The sequence below is a fragment of the Podarcis pityusensis genome (genome assembly GCF_964106645.2).
Source record: "Podarcis pityusensis genome assembly, chromosome: 7".
Lineage (NCBI taxonomy): Eukaryota > Metazoa > Chordata > Lepidosauria > Squamata > Lacertidae > Podarcis > Podarcis pityusensis.
This window is the reverse complement of record NC_138031.1, coordinates 77,725,901-77,750,924: the sequence shown is the minus strand read 5'-3', so window position 1 is coordinate 77,750,924 and position 25,024 is coordinate 77,725,901. Positions and strand designations below refer to the sequence as shown.

Genomic DNA, 25,024 nt, shown 5'->3' with positions numbered 1-25,024 from the left:
ACTCTCTATCTGCACCACCAGCACTCAGTTACTACTGCAAACCTGCTGGGCTTCAAAGGTAAAGGTAAAGATAAAGGGACCCCTGACCATTAGGGTCCAGTCGTGACCGACTCTGGGGTTGTGGTGCTCATCTCACTTTATTGGCCAAGGAAGCCGGCATACAGCTTCTGGGTCATGTGGCCAGCATGACTAAGCCGCTTCTGGTGAACCAGAGCAGCGCACAGAAACGCCGTTTACCTTCCCGCCGGAGTGGTACCTATTTATCTACTTGCACTTTGACATGCTTTTGAACTGCTAGGTTGGCAGGAGCAGGGACCGAGCAACGGGAGCTCATCCTGTCGTGGGGATTTGAACCGCCGACCTTCTGATTGGCAAGTCCTAGGCTCTGTGGTTTAAACCACAGCACCACCTGCGTCCCAGGGCTTCAAGGGTACCATCTAACAAATATCTGTGCCTCTAGCCAGTTGACTGCAACCATGATGGTCAACCCAAGTGCATCAGGCCTACATTAGTTCCTTTTTGACCTGCCCTTCAGATCTAGCTTGTCAGACTGAGCAACTCACCACCAGCTGGTCTAGAGATTCCAATGCCTTGCTTCCCTTATCCCAATCCAGTGGTGCCCCGCAAGACGAATGCCTCGCAAGACGGAAAACCCGCTAGATGAAAGGGTTTTCCGTTTTTTGATGCGCTTCGCAGGACGAATTTCCCATGGGCTTGCTTCGCAAGACGAAAATGTCTTGCGAGTCTTGAGATTTTTTTCGCTCCCCCCCCTTTTCTAAGCCGCTAAGCCGCTAATAGCCTTTTAGCAGCTAAGCCGCTAAGCCGCTAAGCCTTTAATAGCCGCTAAACCGCTAATCCGCTAAGCCGCTAATAGGGTTGCTTCGCAAGACGAAGAAACCGCTAGACGAAGACACTCGCGGAACAGATTAATTTCGTCTTGCGAGGCACCACTGTATTTGCCTTCAGTCATGACCCTGGTCAGACATTGCTCTCATATCAGTTTTTGGCTCTCTTGCCCTTCAGTTTCCTGCCTTAGATTCCACACGCCGCTTCTCAAGGCTTGATTTTGATGACATTTCTGTCTCTAAATACTTTCCTATCGCCCTTGAGTCCCTGATCTGACATCTCTGGGACTTGACCTCTGAGAAGTCATTTTCATTTTTGTTGCCCGTATAACTTGGGAAGAGGGGGAAGAATCACAGAGGTTTGCAAGGACCTGTTAAATCACATTATATTTCTTATCTCTTCTAAATTACTGAGTTGAATCTTTAACTTCACAATTCTGGGAAGGTTCTATGGAATATTTGAGGGCTTCACATCTTGGATCTGCCTCAAGTGAGCAGCGGAGAAAATGGAAGAGGAAGAAGTTTTAAATAGCCATCTTTCCTTTCTCTCTTCTCCAACAGTAGAAGAAGTTTGAGTAAAGTGGAAGTGGAGAGACACTGAGATGAAAACTGTGTTTTTCAACAACGTATGTATAAAAATGCTGTTGTATTTTAAAAGAGTAAATGTTTCAGAAGCTTTTAATATTTGATGTTGATGTTGTTGTTTCCTGGTATTTTTGTTGGAAGCTGCTGAGAGTGGCTGGGGCAAACCAGTCAGATGGGTGGTGGGTTGTTGTTGTTGTGTCAGGTCTTCCTTCCTCTCCTCATATCCCCTCACTCCAGTTCCAGTTCTTTCTTGGTACAATAGATCGCTTTTGAACTAGCTTTATTTGCTGGAGTTAGGGGAACACTTATGAATTTCTTAAATTGGAATAAATTGAACCATATTTACAGAAAATGCTGTGGGAGTGAGTAGACTTACTAAGCTGTCATCCTTCTGGGAAAATCAGTTACCTCAGACTCTAGTAGGAACTAAAAAGGAGCCACATCTCCTGTCTGCCCATTTCCTGGAAAGAATGTTGTTTGCCTGCCATCTCATGTCTAGACAGCCACAATATCTTACCCTCCAGCCATATTGTGAGTTAGAACCAGACTGGAGTGGCCTACTGAGCCATTTCCACCACTGACTCTTAAGTCAGACTTTATATTTCCTATCCACCCGTCTGTGCTGATTTGTAAGATCTGCATCGGCATTCAAGAAGTGTTGCCCTTCACACCTACAGATGATCTTGTGGCCGGACAACACGTTACCAGAGATCCAAGATCAGATCTGCTGATGCCAGTGCTGTTCTTCTAGAACAGGCATGTCCAACCAGTAGATCGTGATCTACCGGTAGATCCCCAGCTGATCCTGGTAGATTGCGGGACCCTTATCAATTGTGGGATTAAATAAAGATTACCGAAAGTTAGCAAATAAAAGCTGAAGAACTCTGGACAATCATACCCCAAAAAAACTCAACAACTCTGGGCAATCCACCCACCCCATGCATGCTCCTCCTCCCTCCAATGACAATGAGTAGATCACTGCCAGTTTTTTTTATACTGGGAGTAGATCACAGTCTCTTGGGAGCTGCACATGCCTGTTCTAGAAAAAGAGGTGCCAGAACTCACCATGAACGCCTCCCTTGTTCTCTTACAATGGCAATGGTGCCCACCTGAAAAAAAAGTCCTACGTGATGCATAGGTTAAAACCCCTCCCCTCTGTGCACATTGACCTTTTGCAGAGCTGCTACTGACACTCATTGTTGTGCCTGCATGCCTTGTCCCCTGCAGCTCCAATTCTCCTCCAATTAAATTAAAAACAAAACAGGCTTTCAGTTGCATTCATATCAGGTTCTCTCCCACCCATGGACAAGTCAACACCCAAGCCCAAAGGCATCATCTGTAGAAATTCAAATGACTCCTGCATGTTCAATGAAGGATCAAATTCTTACAGATTCTAGACAATCCGAGGAAGCTCACCCATTTAGATCAGGACAAGCCAGCTTGTGGTCCTTCAAATGTTGAACTCTCAGTTCCCACCAGCTCAGTCAGGGATGATGGAAGTTCAGTGGCGTAGCATGGGGGGTGCAGGGGGGGCCGGCCGCACCGGGCGCAACATCTGGGGGGGCGCTCGCACTCGCAGCTCTCTGCCCCTACCTGGCTCACTCACTCTCTCTCACTGCAGTGCTGGCTGCGCGAATCCGATCCGAGCCGGTGGGTCGCCGCCCACTGTGGAGGGGGTGGGTGCCAGGCGTGCGGTGCGGAGAGAGAGCAAGGGACTATCTGGAGGAGGGACAGTGCAGCGGCTGCCCAGCACAGCGCTGAGCGCGGGAGAGAACCACACCAGACCAGACCAGCCCAGGCAGCAGCAAGAAGAAGCTGGCAGCGGCGGAAGGTTAGGGGTTAGGGGGCGCAAATTACTTGCCTTGCCCCGGGTTAGGGGGCGCAAATTACTTGCCTTGCCCCGGGTGCTGACAACCCACACTACGCCGCTGTGGAAGTTATTGTTAAGTTGTGGGTGAACATATCAGACGACACAGCAATTCTTCAAACAGCTCTTGTTTATTCACAGGCCAGAACAGAACTGAACTGAAGGGTTCAGCCAGCCTGCGTATAAAGAGCTCCACTACAATGCAACTGTAACACTTTCTGTAACTATCCAATCACTGAGCGTCACCTTCAATCCCTTATTTGCATATGTGGACCTGAGTGAAAACTATCTACAGTATCCCCCTGCTGGCCCAGGGTGAGAACTTCAGTACATAACAGTTATAGTCCAGCAACATTTGAAAGGATACAGGTTCGGAACTCCTGATTTACTCGGCAAGCACAGTAAATGGATGGGAAACCAGCACTAGACAGAGAAGTAGCCATTATTGATGAGACCTCATTTATACCATTTTACTAACTGTACTTGGCAACATGGCCAAATATGTGTAGGCCCATAATCTTTTTGTAAACAGTTTATTCGAAATCTATATGTTAAAAAAAAGTTTCCAACATTCCAGCACACACCCTCACGTAGCCATGCAAGTTGAGGAAACTTGAAGGATGTTGACAAGCTGAAATGTGTGCCAAGGAGGGCAACCAAGACGATCAAGGGTCTGGAAACAAAGCCTTATGAGGAATGGTTGAAGGAGCTGGGTATGTTTAGTCTGGAAAATAAGAGACTAAGAAGAGATATGATAGCCATCTTCAAATATCTCAAGGGTTGTCCCATGAAAGAGGAACAAGCTTGATTTCTCCAGCTCTGGAGGGTAGGACTTGAACCAATGGCTTCCAAGTTACAAGGTAAGAGATTCCAACTAAACATATGGAAAAACTTTCTGACAGTAAGAGCTGTTCGGCAGTGGAACAGATTCCCAGGAAAGGTTGTGCATTCTCCTTCCTTGGAGATTTTTAAGCAGAGGTTGGATGGCCATCTGTCGTGGATGCTTTAGCTGAGATTCCTGCATTGTAGGGAGTTGGACTAGATGACCCTTGGCCCCCTTCTACGATTCTATTATTACAAGTCCTCCTGTTCAAGATTCTAGCCACTCATATCCTCCTTCCTTAGGGGTGCAAGCAGGCCAGTTCACTCATTCCCCTCTGTTGTAAATAAAAATATGCCCTTTTCCCTTATGGGGTATCCAAGAGCCCATATAGAGTCCTTACATAGGTTCCCTATTGGTAGGAGAAAATAACAGAGGCCAACCAGAGAATATTGAGAAGCAAAGCAGCTAGTAAGCCTGATCTTTATTGATCTGTTGCAACAGGGTGCTCCCCTCACATGCAGGAGAGGAAGAGGACCCCCCAAAATGCCGTGCAAGGGCTTATAAAGACTTTTGAAATTCCCATTCTCTAGATCAAGACCACCCCCAGAAACATTATGCATACATCACAGAAGGGGTATAACCTAAGACCACCCCTCAGATACATCCCACCTACATCACAGAAATTTAAATGTTGTTTTTCTCCTGTCACAGTTTATCTCCTGTCTGGCAAGTTACTTGATTGGATTGCCTGGGGAGCCTGGCCATTCTTTTGTAGTGGTAAAATACTTATTTCCTGGGCCAGGTCACAGGCTCACACCTTATTCAAACAGACATATCCTCGAGACAGGATTTGTGAGGAAAGAGACAATGGGGAGGCTTTTCCAGTTTAACCTTGCAGAGAAAGGATTTGGTCAGTTTAGGAATCAAAATGGTTCCAGGTTGGTCTTCCTGTGTTCATCTATGTATGTGCAGTTATGAACATTACCATATATCTAAGACCATAAAATTCCTATCACACCTCCTCCTTCCCCAGTTTTCCATTTTTATTTTCCAAATGGCCCCAGCAAGTCACTAAGCATGCTCAGTCATCATTGGGCTGTGTTTTTCAGTTTTCACCACCTTTTCAGGTTGATGATGATGGTGGTGGTGGTGGTGATGATTGAAATGATGGTGATGTTGATGACATACCTTGGGGTTCACCCAAACATACAACCTCCCTCTTTTTTTAATCTCAGTAGTCCCATTTTATATCTTAATTCTGTCAGCACTCTAGCTCCTGTGTTTTCTCTTCGAAAAAATATTTAGAAGATCTTGTTTTAAATGGCTGGGGAGCAAATTCAACCTGCAACCTAATTGCTTCCCAAAGTAAACTGCTCTGTTATATTTCATTAGGGAAACGGGAAGAATTTAATTCAGTTCACATTTAAAGGCAAATGTACCACGCTCATACCTTCCAAAACAATGTGAGAAACAAAACACTGGCATCCTTTTAAATGAGCACTTATCTGAATTTTGTGATGCAGTTCTCCATCCAAACGTTTTCAAAAATGCATTATATTTGGGGGAAATTGTTGGCAAAATTAGGTACATTCGTCAAAACGGCATACAAAAAAATGTACTTATTAGGGGAAATTTGCACTAATTTCTTTGATGAATTTTCATGAGGATTCTTTTTTTCTAAATCCCAAATTGCTGCAGAATTGTGGAGAACTGAATGTACAATGGGGAAAGATGGAGAAACTGAGAGAACCAAAGCTGACAGATTTTTCCATTCCTGTCTTTCATACAGAGTCTGGTGTATTTGCTTACATTCCTGCTTTTCTTGGGAGGTGAAGTTTCTGCTTTTCTTGGGAATAATAGAACAGATTAATATTATTTTTTTACTGTAGCGAAGGGTCACTGAACACATCTTGAAAAACTTGGCCACTTCCCCCAATCTCTAACCACAGTTTTATATGCTCACAGAAGATTTTGAGATATTCTTGATTCTCAAATATTTTCGGAACAAAAATGGACATCTTTTAATAGAATATGAGGATTGTCAGTTTCAATGGGAAAGGTTCCTGAAAAGGAGTGTGTTTGTTCTAATTAGTAATATAGGCCAACCTATATGAAAATAATGTTTGAAGAAGGTATCATGAAGCAATTAACAGTTCTCTCAAAACTAATCTGCATTCCTATCATAGCTTTTACCAATAAAACCTAATCACGTTCCATGGGGTGTTTTTTAAAAAAACAACTGCAGTTTTACTCCATATTTTTTCTCAGGTATTACCGTATTTTTCGCTCTATAAGACGCACCAGACCACAAGATGCACCTAGTTTTTGGAGGAAGAAAACAAGAAAAAAAAAATTCTGAATCTCAGAAGCCAGAACAGCAAGAGGGATCGCTGCGCAGTGAAAGCAGCAATCCCTCTTGCTGTTCTGGCTTCTGGGATAGCTGCGCGGCCTGCATTCGCTCCATAAGACGCACACACATTTCCCCTTACTTTTTAGGAGGGAAAAAGTGAGTCTTATAGAGCAAAAAATACGGTAGCTAAGATTCCAGTATGCTTTGAGTTTTTGTTTTGTTTTCTGCAGATACATCATCTCCACTGCAGTCAAGGCTGGCCCAAGAATTTTGGTGCCTGAGGCAAACCACCAAATGACACTCACCTCCCCACCAAAGAAGAAGGTGTGAGTGAATATCTAAATCGGGAACAAGTGCAGGGGGGGGGGATTATGGGTCTGTGTTGGGATCTACTGCCTCTGTGGACCTTGCCGCCTGAGGCAATTGCCACATGTTGCCTTATGCTTGAGCCGGCCCTGGTTATAGCACCGGAGGAAGAAAATAGTCAACAGGCCAACCAGACAACCTATGATGTTAAAAGGGGAATTTTTGGACATTTACAAAATTTGTCAATGTTCACTTGCTGATGACAAGGTCTAGCAAAAGTACAAAGCAGGTGGATGAAAACAGTTGAGCCTAACTCCCATTTGGGTATTGTGGTTCTTGAAACACCAATATGGGAAATAGGATTATGGTGGCAGCAAGGAAGCAACCTTTGCTGTGTGTTGATGGCTTATAGAGATTAGGATGCAAAATGAAGTCATCTTTCAGAACCTGGCATACTGGATTGCTTTGTGGTCTATGGAAATAGATGTTAAAGTACACTCTTGACAAATTGCCCTGCTTATGAGTTAAAGTGGAATGTCTGCTGTTTACTTCAGGCAGCAGAGGGAAGTCCCTGATTTTGTTTTCTGCAACGTCCACCCAGCTCTCCAGCCTCTTATTGCTGGCTGACAAGTGATTCCTCCTTGACCCAGTTTCTGCAATCTCAGGTAGACATCATTGAGTCATTTGGGGGGGGGTCCCTCCACTTTTCTATATTCTATGGTAAAGCTGTTTTCATAGCTAGGACAGAATTTTCAGAGGATGTGGGGCATTGTACTCATTTTCAGTCCTCTTAGGAATCCACCCATATTTATTTTGTAAAGAAGTTACTTTTTTAGATACTGTCCCTCTGCCACAAACGTTTCCTGCATTTTTGAGAGGCTGTTCCCAAAGTTCCCATGATTAAAGAAGGATTTGGCAGGAAATATGGTGGCCAGCTGTATTTCAGAAGGTGAGACGTACACAGAGGTTTCCGGACAACTTGTTGCAAACCCTCTATAGCTCACAAAGCTGGCCACCCAAACAGGTTTGGAGGATAGCTTGGCCTTAGAAAGGAAGCATTTAATTCCACACTGAATTCCACCCTTGTTAATCTGAGGCTCTAAAAGAGCATAACAATATGAACACCCTTGTTTACAAGCCTGAGTTTCTGTGGTTGTTCATAAACTGCAAAATTATCTTGAAGGAAAGCCTTGACTCAGACGACACAGTTCCATATACAAATCCTTGTGGCACCAAGGTTAGAACATCTTGTTTCTTCTTTTGACTTAGCAAGTCACTTATTTGGCATCAGTGATTTCTCAAAGCCAGGGAAGATTGAAATATAGTTTATTCGCCATTTTGAAGTGTATTGTTTTTAACCGGAGGCCGACACAGCAATTATTTCTGCTTATCAAGGGCTCTGCAAAACACACAATAAATTTTGGGAGCCCATTGAGACTTCCCAAATTCAGGTTTGCTTTAGGTATTATTCAGTGACAGGTGGTGACATTGGAACCTCCTGATAATTTTTCCAGTCTTATTGATAAACTTTTTAATTCTTTTGAATATCCTCAAATGATTTGCTTGAAGAGGAACCTTGAAAGTGAAACTGGTTTCACTTTGGTCAAATAGAATTCCCTGTGTGTACCAATAGGAAAACAGGTAAGTGTCCTCTCTGAGAGTTATTGATAGGGGCCTCGCGAGTGTTATTTGTCTTGTGACAAACAAGTTGCAGATATTTAACTGCACATACGTATCCTTAAAAATAATGAGCTCTCCAGTGCATTCCTATCCATGTTTATTAAAATGCAACTCCCAAAGTGTTGGGTGAGATTTACTCAAATGTAAGTGTGCACAGGATTGCACCTTTAAGCTATCTGCAACTAATGTGGTCCATTTATTTAAATGGGACTCATTCTCAATATATTTGTTATGTTTGTAATTAATATTGGCACAATTTTACCATTAAGAGTCGAACCAAATGGATTAAAAAGAGCAAAAGATTTCTTTCATTAGGAAATCTCTATTTCTCTAGAAGGTTCTTGAGTTCTTTTTTTTTTTAAGTACTCCAAGATGTTCATTCTTTAGATAAGACTTTTCAGCTTCCAGTGTAGAGGGTTTTACAATAGGACAGCCTTATCTACATTATAACAAACAAGGTCTGGAACACTGACTAATGACAACACGCAAATGCAAATATCAGCTGTTTTTGGTTTTGCAACTGTCCTTGTCTTTGAGCTCCATACAAATAAATTAAACATGTTATCCTCTTTTTATTGCGGAAAAAGAGGATCCTAATCTCCATGGACCATTAGCCCTGCTGGCCATACCACAGCTACAGAATGCTGCCTGGTTTTTTTGTTTTTTGTTTTAAAGGTAAAGGACCCCTGGATGGGGCCACCGTTTGTCCACAGAAAGCTTTCTGCGTCATGTGGCCAGCATGACTAAACCGCTTCTGGTGCAAGAGAACACTGTGATGGAAACTAGAGCACGTGGAAACACCGTTTACCTTCCTGCCACAGCGGTACCTATTTATCTACTTGCACTGGCATGCTTTCGAACTGCTAGCTTGGCAGGAGCTGGGACAGAGCAATAGGAGCTCACTCCGTTGCGGAGATTTGTTTTTTTTTTTTTTTAAATAATATTTATTAAAGTTTCAAAAGGAAAAAAAAATCACATTAGTAAAAAAAAAAATTAACAATGAAAAGGAAAAATACAAAGTAGAAAAAAAAAGAAAAAACAGTTAAAAACAATTTCATCTTTTCCTCACTTCTTTTACGTTTACTTGTTTCCCGGACCTCCTCATACCTCCCTCTTTTGTATTCCAATTAAATTTGTTAATCCAACAATTCCTTTCCCTCCTTTTTAATCCTAATCTTTAATCTTGATATATTATAACTTTAAATTTTTACATATTAAAAACCAAATTTTCCATATTCTTTTGTACCTGTACAGCTAGAAACCACTTAACTTCAATCCAACATCATTCTAGCATTCATTAATTTTGCAATATTTCTGTAAATAGTCTTTAAATTTCTTCCAATCTTCTTCCACTGACTCTTCTCCCTGGTCACGGATTCTGCCAGTCATTTCCGCCAATTCCATGTAGTCCATCATTTTCATCTGCCATTCCTCCAGTGTGGGTAGATCTTGTGTCTTCCAATGCTTTGCAATGAGTATTCTTGCTGCTGTTGTAGCATACATAAAGAAAGTTCTGTCCTTTTTTAACACCGATTGGCCGACTATGCCCAGGAGAAAAGCTTCTGGTTTCTCCAAGAAGGTATATTTAAATACCTTTTTTAGTTCATTATATATCATCTCCCAGAAAGCCTTAATCTTTGGGCACGTCCACCAAAGGTGAAAAAATGTACCTTCAGTTTCTTTACATTTCCAACATTTATTATCAGGCAAATGGTAGATTTTTGCAAGCTTGACTGGGGTTATGTACCACCTGTATATCATTTTCATAATATTTTCTCGTTGCGGAGATTTGAACTGCCAACCTTCCGATCGGCAGTCCATAGGCTCTGTGGTTTAGACCACAGCGCCACCCGCGTCCCTTAGCATATTACATATTTAGGTATAAATGTCCTTTATGACATACTTTGGGTACACTTAAATGTTCTCAAAAGCATGCCAGGAATATGGGAGCAGGAACTGCTACAGGAGAGGACTGGCAGGTGGGATTGTTTTAATTTTTAACTCCTCCTGTGCTCACAGAATTCCCTCTACAAATCCCACAACTTGTTAACCAGTTCTGCTGGGCTTATATTTGTTTGTTTGTTTCTGAGCCCCTCTAGAGGAAAACCAACACATTAACAAGTGGGGGATGTGTGCATGGGAGAACTGGCAGCTTAAGTTAAAGGTAAAGGGACCCCTGACCATTAGGTCCAGTCGCGGACGACTCTGGGGTTGCGGCGCTCATCTCGCTTTATTGGCCGAGGGAGCCGACGTACAGCTTCCGGGTCATGTGGCCAGCATGACTAAGCCGCTTCTGGCAAACCAGAGCAGCGCACGGAAACGCCATTTACCTTCCTGTTGGAGCGGTACCTATTTATCTACTTGCACTTTGACGTGCTTTCAAACTGGTAGGTTGGCAGGAGCAGGGACTGAGCAATGGGAGCTCACCCCGTCGCGGGGATTTGAACTGCCGACCTTCTGATCGGCAAGCCCTAGGCTCTGTGGTTTAGACTACAGCGCCACCCGCGTCCCATTAGAAAATGGTTAGGACACATCGCCTTGATGTGCAAATGCTCTGCCTGCTTCCCACTGCATTAACGTTTTCTGCAGGAACAGGGGATTGGGAATGCTTGTTCTTCCTTGTGTCATAAGGTCCTGTCCTTATAACACATGTTGACTAAATGCAGCAACAATGAATTTGAAAATATATCTGTGCCTCGAAGCTGAAACTGTCTGCCTGTTGGAAAGAGCCATCAAAGGCAAAGCTGGGATTTTCCTATTTGTGGATTTGAAATCAAGGCTGGATCAAGACCTTTTGCTGCCTGAGGTGAAAGACAAGATAGCAGCCCTTTTCCAGTGTATGTGCTGTTTGGACTCTCACATCAACATTGGGACAGCATCCTCCATTGTCCGAGAATATAGTGGGTTGGTTTGGGGGCACAGGACGATTTTTGTAGCTGTATTTGTGATAGGAATTTTGAGGTCTTAGATATATTGTAATGTTCATAAGCGTACCAACCAAGCACGTACATAGATCAGCACAGGAAGACCGACCTTGGAACCATTTTGATTCCTAAACTGAGTACAGTGGTGCCTCGCAAGACGAAATTAATCCGTTCCGCGAGTCTCTTCGTCTTGCGGTTTTTTCGTCTTGCGAAGCACGGCTATTAGCGGCTTAGCGGCTATTAGCGGCTTAGCGGCTATTAACGGCTTAGCGGCTTTAAGAAAAAGGAAACAAACTCGCAAGAACTCGCAAGATGTTTCGTCTTGCGAAGCAAGCCCATAGGGAAATTCGTCTTGCGGAACGACTCAAAAAACGGAAAACTCTTTCGTCTTGCGCGTTTTTCGTCTTGCGAGGCATTCGTCTTGAGAGGTACCACTGTAAATGTTTTCTCTGCAAGGTCAAAGTGGGAAACCTCCCATTGTCTTTTCCTTCACAAATCCTGTCTTAAGGGCACATTTAAGATATGAATAGGGTGTGAGCCTGTGACCTGGCCCAGGAACTAAGTATTTATCATTACAAAAGACTGGCCAGGTTTCCCAGGCAATCCAATCAAGTAACCTGCCAGACAGGAGATAAACAAAAAACAACATTCAAATTTCTGTTTAGACCGCCTTTTCTGTGATGTAGGTATGATGTATCTGAGGGGTGGTCTCAGGTTACACCCCTTCTGTGATGTATATATGATGTTTCTAGGGGTGGTCTTGATCTACAGGGTGGCAATTTCAAAAGTCTTTATAAGGCGTTGCACGCCATTTTTCTGGGTTCCTCCTCCTCTCCTGCGGGTGAGGGGAGCACCCTGTTGCTACAGATCAATAAAGATCAAGCTTACTAGCTGCTTTGCTTCTCAATATTCTCTGGTTGGCCTCTGTTATTCTCTCCTACCAATAGGGAACCTATGTAAGGACTCTATATGGGCTCTTGGATACCCCATAAGGGAAAAGAGCAATTTTTGTTTACAACATATTCTCTATTCTCTGACAGCGCACCGTCAGGCTGAGGTGGCCACTTCACTCTGCCTCATTTTGGTAGGAAGCTTCCCTTCTCTTCCTGTGTTCCTCACAATATGAAAGGAGAACAAATATTAAATGGCGCTGTCACTTGGTTACTGAAACCTGAGTTGATTTTCCATCAGAGCAATCCTAAAGTTGTTTACTAGGGAGTAAGCCCTGCTGAGCTCAGTTGGACGGACTTCTGAGTAAACATGCACAAGAGTACATTGTTAATCCATTAGCTAATTAAATCTACATCAATCTGTGATGGAATAAAACCAGTAGAACAGAAGATATTATTTTTAAATGAGAAAATAATGCTAAATCATTGGAATCAGCTGTCTGGCTGTAAGGAAGAGAAGCAGCAGCAGACAGCAGCATGAACTCCACTTGCGACCTTCCAACTGTTTCTATTTTCCAGGTACAGTTGCGGATTGACAGAAGCCATCCCAGTTTCTGATTTGATCCTGGAATGTCCTAGTTTTCCTTAGGACGTCCCTATTTTCATTGGAGAAATGTTGGACGGTATGGAGTTATGCAACCCCTGAGCCAAGAAGTAACTACGCAACCTTTAGAAGGCAGCCCTGTATAGGGAGGTTTTTAAATGTTTCATGTTTTATCGTGCTTTAATATATGTTGGAAGCTGCCCAGAGTGGCTGGGAAAAACCCAGTCAGATGGGCGGGTTATAATTATTCTTGCCATTTTTCTAGCGAAAGAAGTGCCAGAACTCATATGAACACCTCCCTCATTCTTTTATAATGGCAATGGCACCCACTTGAGAGGTACCAGAACTGAATTCTAGCAAGTTCTGGCTGAAAAAAAAGCAATGATGATGATTATAATACAGTGGTACCTCGGGTTACATACACTTCAGGTTACATACGCTTCAGGTTACAGACTCCGCTAACCCAGAAATAGTGCTTCAGGTTAAGAACTTTGCTTCAGGATGAGAACACAAATCGTGCTCCGGCAGCGTGGCAGCAGCGGGAGGCCCCATTAGCTAAAGTGGTGCTTCAGGTTAAGAACAGTTTCAGGTTAAGAACAGACCTCCGGAATGAATTAAGTATGTAACCAGAGGTACCACTGTATAGGACGTCCCTATTTTCCCCTGAGAAATGTTGGAGGATATGTACTTGCTGCAGCTTTTGCCAGCTCGGCTAGTCTCCTTTGCCCACCCTCCTTCCCGTCTCTCTACACACGCCACAGGAACCAACGGCCCTGTAACGAACAGAAGGTCATGATGCAAGATTACTTATTGGAGGCCATCCACAGCTTCTTTTTGAACTGCAAGCAGCCCATGATAGCGAGTTTATTTGCCTTTGAGGCCAGAAGTGTCATCTTGTAACTAAGAACTAGTGCTAGTATTTACTTTCTCCCCTCCTGATTCCTTTTCCTTTTGTGTCGTATCTTTTAGATTGCAAGTCAAATTACTGCTCTTTGAAAGATGTCCTGGGAACCTTTTTCAGCTGAAGGGTGTGGTAAAAAAATGCTTTAAATAAATAAAGGAATAGTGCATGCACGTACACACACACATGCAAACTGCAGAGAAGGCATGCCTTTTTAGCAAGGACAGTGCATGTCCACATTGGTGTGTTTTTTAATAAAAAATAATTGTTTAAAAAACAATTATTGTTAGCCAGGGATTCCTTTCCAAATGATGAAAAAGTTTTATTGGACTAGAAATCGCAAGTCCAATATTTACCTACTTCTGCAATGAAAACTGCCCATTTAAAGATTTGTTCAGAGCTTAGGCTGCATACAGATGTACCTTCAAATCGTTTGTTCAGAGGTTAGATTGCATATTCCAACATACCTTTAAACAGGAGCCTAGCTTGTCCCCCCCAACCCACCTTGCCTTGAAGTGAGATCCATTTAGGCCTCTTGCTCAAAGATATCTTGCTGTCCAAGGTGAAGGACAATGTGATTCCCCACCCAGGACATTAAAAAGGGGTAAAGGACCCCTGGACGGTTAAGTCCAGTCAAAGGCGACTATGGGGTTGTGGCGCTCATCTCATTTTCAGGCCGAGTGAGCCGGTGTTTGTCCATGGTGTTTGTCATGTGGCCAGAATGACTAAACTGCTTCTGATGCAACGGGACACTGTGACGAGGAAATGACGTTTACCTTCCCACCGCAGTGGTACCTATTTATCTACTTGCACTGGCGTGTTTTCGAACTGCTAGGTTGGCATCTGTCTCCTGAGAAATCTCTATGTGGGACAAGAAGCTACAGTTAGAACTGGATATGGAACAACTGATTGGTTCAAAATTGGGAAAGGAGTACGACAAGGCTGTATATTGTCTCCCTGCTAATTTAACTTATTTGCAGAATTCATCATGCGAAAGGCTGGGCTGAATGAATCCCAAACTGGAATTAAGATTGCTGGAATAAATATCAACAACCTCAGATATGCAGATGACACAAACTTGATGGCAGAAAGTGAGGAGGAATTAAAGAACCTTTTAATAAGGGTGAAAGAGGAGAGTGCAAAATATGGTCTGAAGCTCAATATTAAAAAGACTAAGATCATGGCCATTGGTCCCATCACCTCCTGGCAAATAGAAGGGGAAGAAATGGAGGCAGTGAGAGATTTTACTTTCTTGGGCTCCATGATCACTGCAGATGGTGACAGCAGTCACGAAATTAAAAGACGCCTGCTTCTTGGGAGAAAAGCAATGACAAACCTAGACAGCATCTTAAAAAGCAGAGACAAAGGTCCGTATAGTTAAAGCTATGGTTTTCCCAGTAGTGATGTATGGAAGTGAGAGATGGACCATAAAGAAGGCTGATGGCTGAAGAATTGATGCTTTTGAATTATGGTGCTGGAGGAGACTCTTGAGAGTCCCATGGACTGCAAGAAGATCAAACCTATCCATTCTGAAGGAAATCAGCCATTAGTGCTCACTGGAAGGACAGATCCTGAAGCTGAAGATCAAATACTTTGGCTACCTCATGAGAAGAGAAGACTCCCTGGAAAAGACCCTGATGTTGGGAAAGATGGAGGGCACAAGGAGAAGGGGACGACGGAGGACGCGATGGTTGGACAGTGTTCTCGAAGCTACGAACATGAGTTTGGCTGCGGGAGGCAGTGGAAGACAGGAGTGCCTGGCGTGCTCTGGTCCATGGGGTCACAAAGAGTCGGACACGACTAAACAACAACAACAGGTTGGCAGGAGCTGGGACAGAGCAATGGGAGCTCACTCTGTCACGGGGATGTGATCCACTGACTGAATCCCACTTCAAACACTGGGATTGATACAACCGCCAATCCTTTCAGTCTGCAGTAAGACCCACTGCATTCAATGGAACTTACTAAGTGTGCACAGGATTGCATCCCTAGGCTGCAATATATGCTTACTTGAAGTGTTACAGAACTCAATGCAGTATACTTCTAAGTAGACAGATGTATAAGAATACACTGCTAGATGCAGTTACTCACTGTATACAGGGCATCCCCTACCTGATGATACCTAGCTCAAATGTAGTTCTGGCAGTATCCCCAACATCATAGACGAAGAAATATATTTTGGTGTGGTGGTGATTAAAATGTTACAATATAGTAGATTAAAATGCATCCTTTATGGCTCAGCTCCTGCCCACCAAATGCTCCCTGTGTGCATAGAACAATATGTGTAATTCTGCTCCAGAAAATAGCCACAATGTTTTTCCGAAATGATACCATTTTAAAACCTCTCTTACTCACTTTCTGTCCTCATTTAACACAACTGAAGAGAAACTCCATGATAAATATATATGTGGGAGAGATGGGTTATTGGTTTGTTTTGTCTGTATTTATGTTTTTATTATGCATTTTGTGCTTTTTTATCTTGTATTTTTATGTTGTGAACTGCCCAGAGATCTATGGATGAAAGACGGTATACAAATTTAATAAATAATAATAAATATATTTAAACAAACCCTTAAGACTGGTCCTTTGGAAACACTGTGCACAACTGATATTACAAATGTTTTTTTTTTTTGAGATGGTGATTTTTCACAATAATTGTAACAACACAATCCTTTCTGAGACACAATGTTCCTAAGGGAGTGGAGACTTTCTCTACTATAAGACATTGTGATGGCCACTGACTGTTATTTAAACAATAAACAAGATTAAACGAATTCCTGGTCCACCTAAGGAAAGCTGTCTGAGATACCTCCATGGACAGAGATACTGTAACTCGGAAAACCAGATTTTGGGAACAAAACGCAGAAGGGTTGCTGCCTTCCGGCCCTCCTTATGACCTTCTAGATACATTTGGCTTGCCTGCTTTTGCTGGCAATACAAACGCTGGTCCCGATCCTGCGAAGGCGCACTCTTTAACCCTCTTTCGCGCTCCTGGAGCATTGTTTGGCCTACGCTCATCTCTGCAGCGCGCAAGGCAGCCTGCAAGCCGGAGGCTGATGCTGTGCCCGGGCTCCGGCGATAGGAGGAGCAGCAGCAGCTAAATAAAGCCTCTCTTTCTCTTTACTTTTCCTCTTTAGGGGAAAGAGGAGGGAGGGAAGAGAAAGAGAGAGAAAAGATAAGCAACGAGCCTGTGCCAAAGAAGGCCACGTGCTTATGGAGCACTGGCAGAGCAGCAACCCAAATAACATTTAATTTTTTTTAATTTCAAAAGAGCAGGGCCTGCTTGTGTGCGTGTGTTGAACGGCCTCTGCTCTAGCCTGCTTTACGGTTCTTCCTCCGCCGCCAGCAGCAGCAGCAGCAGCAGCAGCAAGCAAACTCAGCCGCTCCCCTCCCCACCGCTCACCCGGGGGAAAGAAGAGGCGGAGGAAGGAGAGGAGGTGGTGGTGTAGGAGGACGACAGGCAGCCGGGCAGATCCTGTCTGATCTGTGCGCCGGTGATGGGTGGTGGTGGTTTGTTTTCCTTGCCGCCCTCCCCGCGGCTCCCATCCTCTTCCTGCAGCCGGCTAGCCTAAACCAAGGCGAGGCGCAAAAGCGAGGTGCAATTACGCGCGCCTGTTTGTTTTTTTGCCCTCCGGGTTCTTGATAATGGAAAAAGTGCCCAGAGAAATTTCTGGCGGCGATGGTGGTGGTGCCGGCGTCCCTCCTCTTTTTTTTTCCACCAGCAGCGGATCACCATTGTGTGGGAGGAGGGCAGCGGCGGCAGCAGCGGCGGCGACAGGGATGGACTTGGTCTTTGGGATTTCTTGCTAAAGGGAGCAGCACAGACACCCGGCGCACCAGACCAGCAGGGAGGCGGACGCGAGAGGAGCTGCTGCGCTCACTTGCTGCCGTTGCCTCCGCCTGGGCGCACCATCGCCTTCTCTGCTGGCAAAGCCACAAAGCTCTTCCGTAAAGAAGCGCCTGGCTTCTCCCTTCCTGCCTTCGTCTTCACCGCCTTCCCACCTTGCAGCCTCCCCGCTGCGGCAGATGTGTTTGGGGTCACCGCGCAGCTGGGACTATGGTGAAATTTCCGGCGCTCACTAACTACTGGCCCCTGATCCGCTTCTTGGTCCCTTTGGGCATCACCAACATAGCCATCGACTTCGGGGAGCAGGTAAGAGGCCACCCGCGGCCAGATAGCCGCCCATTCTTTTTAGTTTATGGATTTATTTTTATTTTTATTTGCAACTCTTTCCTGCGTACTCCCGGGGAAAGGAAGCCGTCGCTGGGCGATGCAAATCGCCTGCAAGGTTGCTACGGTGCTTTTGCCCGGTCTATTTTTAGGCTCCCTAATGCTGAGTGATGACAAAACGCGCAGCGCACTCCTTTTCCTCGGGAGCCCAGAAGCTCTGGCGGAGAGCAACAAAGCGCTGGCTGGATGGTTGAATGTCAGAAGCCAGCCGGCTTTCCTTTTCCAGAACATGCAAGGAACAGAGACCAGGCGCGGGGCCGGGGGGGGGGGAATGGATTGTAGGGATGGGCTGGAGGGGGTGTGCAATGCAAAAAAGCAACCAGAGCGGGGGGGGGGGGTGATATAACACTCTGAGGAAGGCACAGCCGACCTGCTTTGGGGGCTGATTCAGGCCACGATTGGAAATGCAAAACAGCCATTCATCTTCCTGCGTCTTGCAGGAAGGGGCTTTTGCTGTTATCCAATGTATGTGCTTTTCATTCTCCAGGCTCTTAGGCATCAATGTTACTGGGGATGCTCCAGGCATCAGTGTTACTGGGGATGCAGCAAAGGCCTGAAAAGCTGCTCACAGAAGAATTATGTAATTTGGAATGCCACTAAGTACTGGCTACGCGTACATACATTTAATAGGACACCTCGGCTGAGTTTCTGCAATCTGGGCGGATGTCGGGTCCATTGTTTATTAGTGCTAAATAATGCTCAGGCTGGAGGTGGTGATTATGGGTGTTGCACGCACATTGTCTTGCAGAAACATTTAGAAATTCATTTGCTCACAGCTCAAGCTTGTGTATGTTTACTCGGAAGCAAGTCTCACAGTAATCCCAAATGAGCCTGCCCTTAATTGCTGATTTCCCCCTCCTCCTGGGGAGTTGTGGTTATGGGTGAGGACTGAAGGTGCGAAACTTTTTTGCAGGCATCCATATTATTTTTCCCTACTCATGGTCTCCCCCCTCCCTTCACAGAAAAGCAGGTGATGCTCTAACCCCTTCAGCCACCAATGAGCCAGTGGTGGGAAGGTGTCAGCTCTGCTTGCTTGACTTAAGCTGCCCTTGGATGACTGAAGATGCTGTGTAATAATAGCATTAGGAGAGAGAGAGTGCATTGGGGGTGGGGAGGAGAGCTGGAAAGGGATCATGCTGCCAAACGCTTCTGCTTCTGTAAGGCCTTGCTTGTTAGGACTTGTGTAAACGTTTTCTACAGAGTAGACTTTGAAAGCCTATTGTTTTAATCCTATAGTATTAGCATTAGCCGGACCTGTTATTCTTTATTTGCAGGATAAGTTAGAGAAATGGTTTTCTGGTAGTTTTCTGCAGTAAACAACTGTGTGCATTTCAGCTTATATGTCTGCTTGCTTGGTTCCTGTGCTGAGTAGCAACATGAACACTCTCTTAGGTCAATGAAGTAATCACAGTGGGAGAGCTGGGAAGCCCCTGTAATTTTCAGGTGTTATACCCACCAGAGATGCTTCACATACTATAGTGGTTTTTTAAAAGGTATACTACTATATATATATTTAATATACACCAAAAAATGTAAAGCATGAATGTGGTGAACAGGTGTTTAAAGAAATTCATATCCAGCATCTTCATTGGAGTGGCTTTTTGCCGCATGTATCCGCTTTTGCAAACCCAGGTTTGTTGCTGTGCCATGTGTAAAATAGCCCTTATTCCTTTAAGTGCCAGAGTGCTAACTTTGAGCTCCTTGATATTTGCATTATTTGATACTGCTGTGTTGATGAGCGGCAGAGTGTTTTTCTTTTTGTGTTATTGCTCAGTTGACCAGGGCAGCATCACTCATTAGGCAGTGTTAAGTACTCTTTGGGCTGCACGAAACTCTGTGTAAGTGATTAGCAAATGCTAGAGAACAAAGGTTGATGCACCTCCTAGGTAGCTCATGTTTTCAACTGCTGGTTCATTCAAAAAAGTGAATGGAAAAAGAATCCCCCAGAATGCATGTGTGTTAAAGGTGTGACTTGTACTTCCCCATGCTTTCCTCCCTCTGAGCCACTGAGGAGGAGGGAGCCCTACATCACATACTTAAGAGCACAATATTGTATTCCACATTAAGTCACCCAGTGGTGACTCCTCATCAGTTCATCCAGGCCAGCTGCTGCCCTTCTGAGTTCATCATCTCACAGATCAATCCTACATAGATATACTCAGAAGCAAGCTCTGTTGAATTCAATGGGGCTTACTCTCAGGAAAGGATTGTACTCAACAGTATGCAGTATGAATGAGAAACTGCTTCCCTTCCTTTTTAAGGATGTATTGAAAATGGAAAGCGTAGTTGCAAAATGGTAGTTATAGCGTGCTGATGTGTAACTAATTTGTGTTAACTGATCTTGAGTTTTCTTGGAGGAGGAAGAAGATGCATTTTTGATTACAGGGCACTCTTCATAGCATCATAGTGGGAGTTAATGGGGATTATGGGCTGGGATGGAAATAGCAATGTGATATGTATATGGTTTTTACATGTGGCTTCTTACACTTAAGACTTTCAGCCAGCTGTTATTATACAGAACACACACAAACCTATTTTTACTGTTTGTAGACTCGAATAATCATTTATCTCATTCTCTGCCTCCCCAACTGAACATAATAAAGATGCTTGAAAGGGAAGCAAGGCATGCAAAGTTAGAAAAGTACAGTACATTTTTCTCTTCTAAATCTATAAGGTAGATAATGGCCTCATATAACAATTCCACTTCAACCATAACATCTTACTGGGGTACCTGGGAGACTGTTACAGTGACCCAACAATCCAAGGTTTACTTTTAAGCTTGTTGCTCCCCAATGTACCATTGTCAGATCCAAGTGAGCAATTGGTTGAATTTTGTTATGTGAATCTCAAGAGAAGGGTGGAGAAGCATTTGTCTTCTGTGCCTACTCTGTTCTTAATCCCTTTTCCCATTCTGGTTGGCGAAAAGGCCCTTTCCAACAATACTCGCAACAGCAACAGATGGGGATCCAGTAAAAATATCAGTATATCCCAGCTGGGTTTTTTCTATAAGAACAACCAAAAACATAAAAATATCAAAATCTCCCAATCAAGAGAGAAAATATCACTGGCTTTTTTTTTAATTCATAACCTTTTAGTGCCTTCTGGTTTCTTGCAAATTTACTGAAGCAGAGCTAACTAGGAAGCCGAAGCCAGCCCCATCTGCACTTCTGAAAGCGTTGCAAATGAATTAGGCATAATTGGCTCAAAGTGTGACCACCCCACACTCCTGAGTTATCAGTCGCTTCTTTCAAGAATCGCTTTGCAGAGCAAGGTCCGCCTAATTCAGTTTTATGTTGCCAGTGGTGGCAGCCAGATACTTGTAAGTGCTAAGTACTGGGTCATTGTTCTTTGTCCTCAGTATCTAGTACAGTCATACCTCGGGTTGCGAACGTGATCCGTACGGGAGGCACGTTCGCAACCTGCGCAATTCAGTGCTTCTGTGCATGTGCAAAGCGCGATTTAGTGTTTCTGCGCATGCAGGAACCCGGAAGTAACCCGTTCTGGTACTTCCGGGTTCAGCGTGGGCCGTAACCCAAAAACGCGCAACCCGCAGCATTCGCAACCCGAGGTATGACTGTACAGTGGTACCTCGGGTTAAGAACTTAATTCGTTCTGGAGGTCCGTTCTTAACCTGAAACTGTTCTCAACCTGAGACACCACTTTAGCTAATGGGGCTTCCTGCTGCTGCCGTGCGGCGGCGGCGTGATTTCTGTTCTCATCCTGAAGCAAAGTTCTTAACCCGAGGTACTATTTCTGGGTTAGCGGAGTCTGTAACCTGAAGTGTCTGTAACCCAAGGTACCACTGTATTTAGAGGTATACTGCCTCTGTTCTGTGTAGCTATGGGGGCGGGGGGGGGGCTGATAGCCCTTTGTTTAAAGCCACCTAAACTGGCATTAATCGCCAATAAATTTCATAGTTGTGTGTTGAACTACAGTTCTTTTTGGCTACAGCATATAAAAAACAAGTGTTAGAAACTCAGCTATCTATTATAACCCCCAAATGGCACCTTAAACCTAGTTTACGGTCGCCACAATGTAATGTCTAGGTGCTGTTTTTCTTTTGCAATGGAGTTTATTATTATTATTATTATTATTATTATTTACTGTCATTCATATCATTTTTACACCGCTTTATATTTTAAAGAACAAATTTCAGAACGGTTTACAACCCATTTAAACCATCAAATAAAGCAATCCAGAATAAAACAAATTCAATCTTCAAAGAGAATATTTCAGACCCTCCTTCTCTTAAGTAACATCTTGCTTTCCCCGGTTGCAAACCTGACATCCGTAGATCTCCAGGTAGTTGCAGTTGGACCCACACCAGTCACAAAATGCACCGAGCACCTGGCTAATTTATAATACTGTCAAACACATACGTGGGACTGCAAGTGCTGCAGGCTTATTGGAGGTGGTTATAACAATTGGGGCAGTAGTTTTGATGTGTTGAGAGTAGCATAGTATGTGCAAGTGCAACCAATTAATGTTTGTGCTATACTTTCTCAAATACAGACACATGTAAGGACAGTGTTGGCAGCCAGTGCCTCTACCTGTGATTGGTAGTATTCTTACTTAGGCAGAATTACTCTATATTAGGAATTCCTTCGGTAGAATTTAAGTCTACTACACCATTGTACTGTGACTTATTTAACGGAGTAAAATAAACAAAGCCATTGTGTGATAGCTAGCCAGCTATATGAGCTAGCTACTTTTTATAGAATCATAGAATTGTAGAGTTATTATTATTGCAAATGAATTAGGCATAATTGGCTCGGAGTGTGACCAACCCACACTCCTGGGTTATCAGTCACTTCTTACAAGAATCGCTTTGCAGAGCAAGGTCCACCTAATTCAGTTTTTATGTTGCCAGTGGTGGCAGCCAGATACTTGTAAGTGCTAGAATTTAAATAGAATTTAAGCCTACTATACCATTGTACTGTGCCTTATTTAACAGAGTAAAATAAACAAGGCCATTGTATGATAGCTTGCCAGCTATATGAGCTAGCTGCTTTTCATAGAATCATAGTTATTATTATTATTTATTGAATTTACCGTATATACCAGCCTATACCCGGGGTTCTCTGTTGGAAGAGACCCTGAGAATCCTTTAGTTCAACCTTGTACAATGCAGGAATATGTAGCTTCCCCTTACAGGGATCAAACTTGCAACCTTGGCATTATCTGCGCCACACTCTAACCAACTGAGCAATCTTGTGCGCCCTTGTGGGGAATGTGCTTCTAAATAATCCCTGAAATAAAAACAAACTTGCGTATTCCCACCCACCCTCAAGGCCTATTTTCTCATCTGAGTGTCTGATCTGGTAAATGCCCATTGTCACTACCTACCATAGCAGAAAGCACATACACACATATATTTTTTTTTTACTGTCATGGGCCAGGAACAACAACAAGAAGCCTCGTGATACTGAATTGTGACTATAGTCTCACTGGTGGTTGCATGTTTAGAAATCTGAGGTCCGGTTATTCAGTTGACTCTAGAGTTTTAGCACTGATCCGTCCTGAATAAATAGGACCAGCTTTCGGCTTGAGGGGCACCTGTCCACTATACAGGGGTGTCCCAGGCAGCCATAATGGGTAGTGGCTCTATGTTGGGCCTTTCACAGCATTTTAGGGAAGCTAAGTAGGAGGCCCATAGGTGCCCCATTTGAGAGTCCCAGGACACGTATCGGCAACAGTAAGGCCCCATCAGAATTATGAGGCCTAAGCAGCTGCCCCAAAATGGCAGGTATTGCTATAGACCAGGCATGTCCAAAGTCCATTTCAGGGGCCTACTGATCTGGCCTGCTGGTCCATTTAATCCAGCCCCTGTGGCAGTTTATTTCCTGGGGTAAAATCCTAAAAAAAACAACACCTCAACAACTTCAATCCTAAAAGAAACTCAACAACTCCAACCCTAAAAGAAGCTCAACAACATCAATCCTAAAAAAAGCTCAACAACAACTTCAATCCTAAAAAAAAGGTCAATAACTTTGGTTGGCCCTTTGGTCGGCCCCCACAGCCCTTCACTTCATCAAATCTGGCCCTCTTTGAAAAAAGCTTGGACACCACTGCTGTAGACCTTGTAAATAAATGACACATTTGAGGAGGGATAGTGCGGGGAGGGAAATGTTCGGCGATAATAAGAGTATTCAAAATGGCAAAAGGCCCAAGGAAGAAGGCTCAAAATAATCCTCTGCTATTAGTTTTGGACATGACAGTGTGTGAATCACAGAATCATAGAACTGTAGCGTTAGAAGGGACCACGGGGTTCATCTGTAATAATAAGAATTTAATAATAATTTATTACTTATACCCCGCCCATCTGGCTGGGTTTCCCCAGCCACTCTGGGCGGCTCCCAACAGAATATTAAAAACACGATAAAGCATCAAACATTAAATGCAGGCATCTTTTGACCAATGTGGGGCCCAGACCCATGACCCCCCAAAGTCTCATGCTCTGCTGACTATGTCAGATAATTATTATTTTTTAAAAAAATAGCATATGTAGTATTACATTTTGGTATGCCTACTTTAAAACAGTGGCTGATAACTTTTCAACTTAAACCGATTAAGGGCAGAGACTTAAGAATGGTTACTTTGGAAGCAAGGCCTGTTTACATTATTTGAGGCTTGCTTCTAAATAAATGTGGTTAGAACCGGGCTACAAAAGTTTCTTACCTTAGCGTGTAACTGAATTCAGCTTTTTTCATTTTGGATGCGGAAGGATTATCTGTTAACTTGAAAACTTCTGTATCCTTTCCCCTGCCAGATGTTGATTTAACAAAGAGAGGATTTTAACTGTACAGAAAGCACACGGTGTTGTGTGAGAGAGTGTGTCACAATTTTCTATTGTGATGACATCAGCATATTGTGATGACATGGGTATATTGCAATGATGTAACAATCAACATCCCAGAAGAAAAAGTTGAAGAAAAGGTTGAAGCCTTCAAACCTTTCAGTGTAAAAGGAAACATGGAAATAATTTCAAATAACTGTAAAATGACCTTATTCCACTTGC

At 43.7% G+C, this 25,024-nt stretch overlaps 1 protein-coding gene and 1 long non-coding RNA gene across 3 annotated transcripts in view; one reads left to right on the top strand and one right to left on the bottom strand.

Moving 5' to 3' along the window:
* Positions 1-1,505: 1,505 nt before the first annotated feature.
* Positions 1,506-24,840, bottom strand: LOC308482110. 2 transcript variants are annotated; one of them, XR_013989035.1, is made up of 3 exons: positions 24,685-24,821; positions 3,665-3,720; positions 1,506-1,708 (listed from the first exon to the last, which is right to left on the bottom strand). It is a non-coding gene; the product is annotated as an uncharacterized lncRNA (long non-coding RNA). The 2 variants fall into 2 exon arrangements; XR_013989034.1 differs by lacking the exons at positions 1,506-1,708; positions 3,665-3,720 and adding an exon at positions 7,802-8,175 and having other exon boundaries at positions 24,685-24,840.
* The window catches only part of ANKH (ANKH inorganic pyrophosphate transport regulator), a 127,639-nt gene continuing 119,538 nt past the window's right edge, over positions 16,924-25,024 (top strand). The window contains exon 1 of the mRNA XM_081014875.1: positions 16,924-17,928. Coding sequence (XP_080871001.1) covers positions 17,833-17,928 — 96 coding nt within the window. The 5' untranslated portion in view covers positions 16,924-17,832. The remainder of the gene's footprint in view (positions 17,929-25,024) is intronic.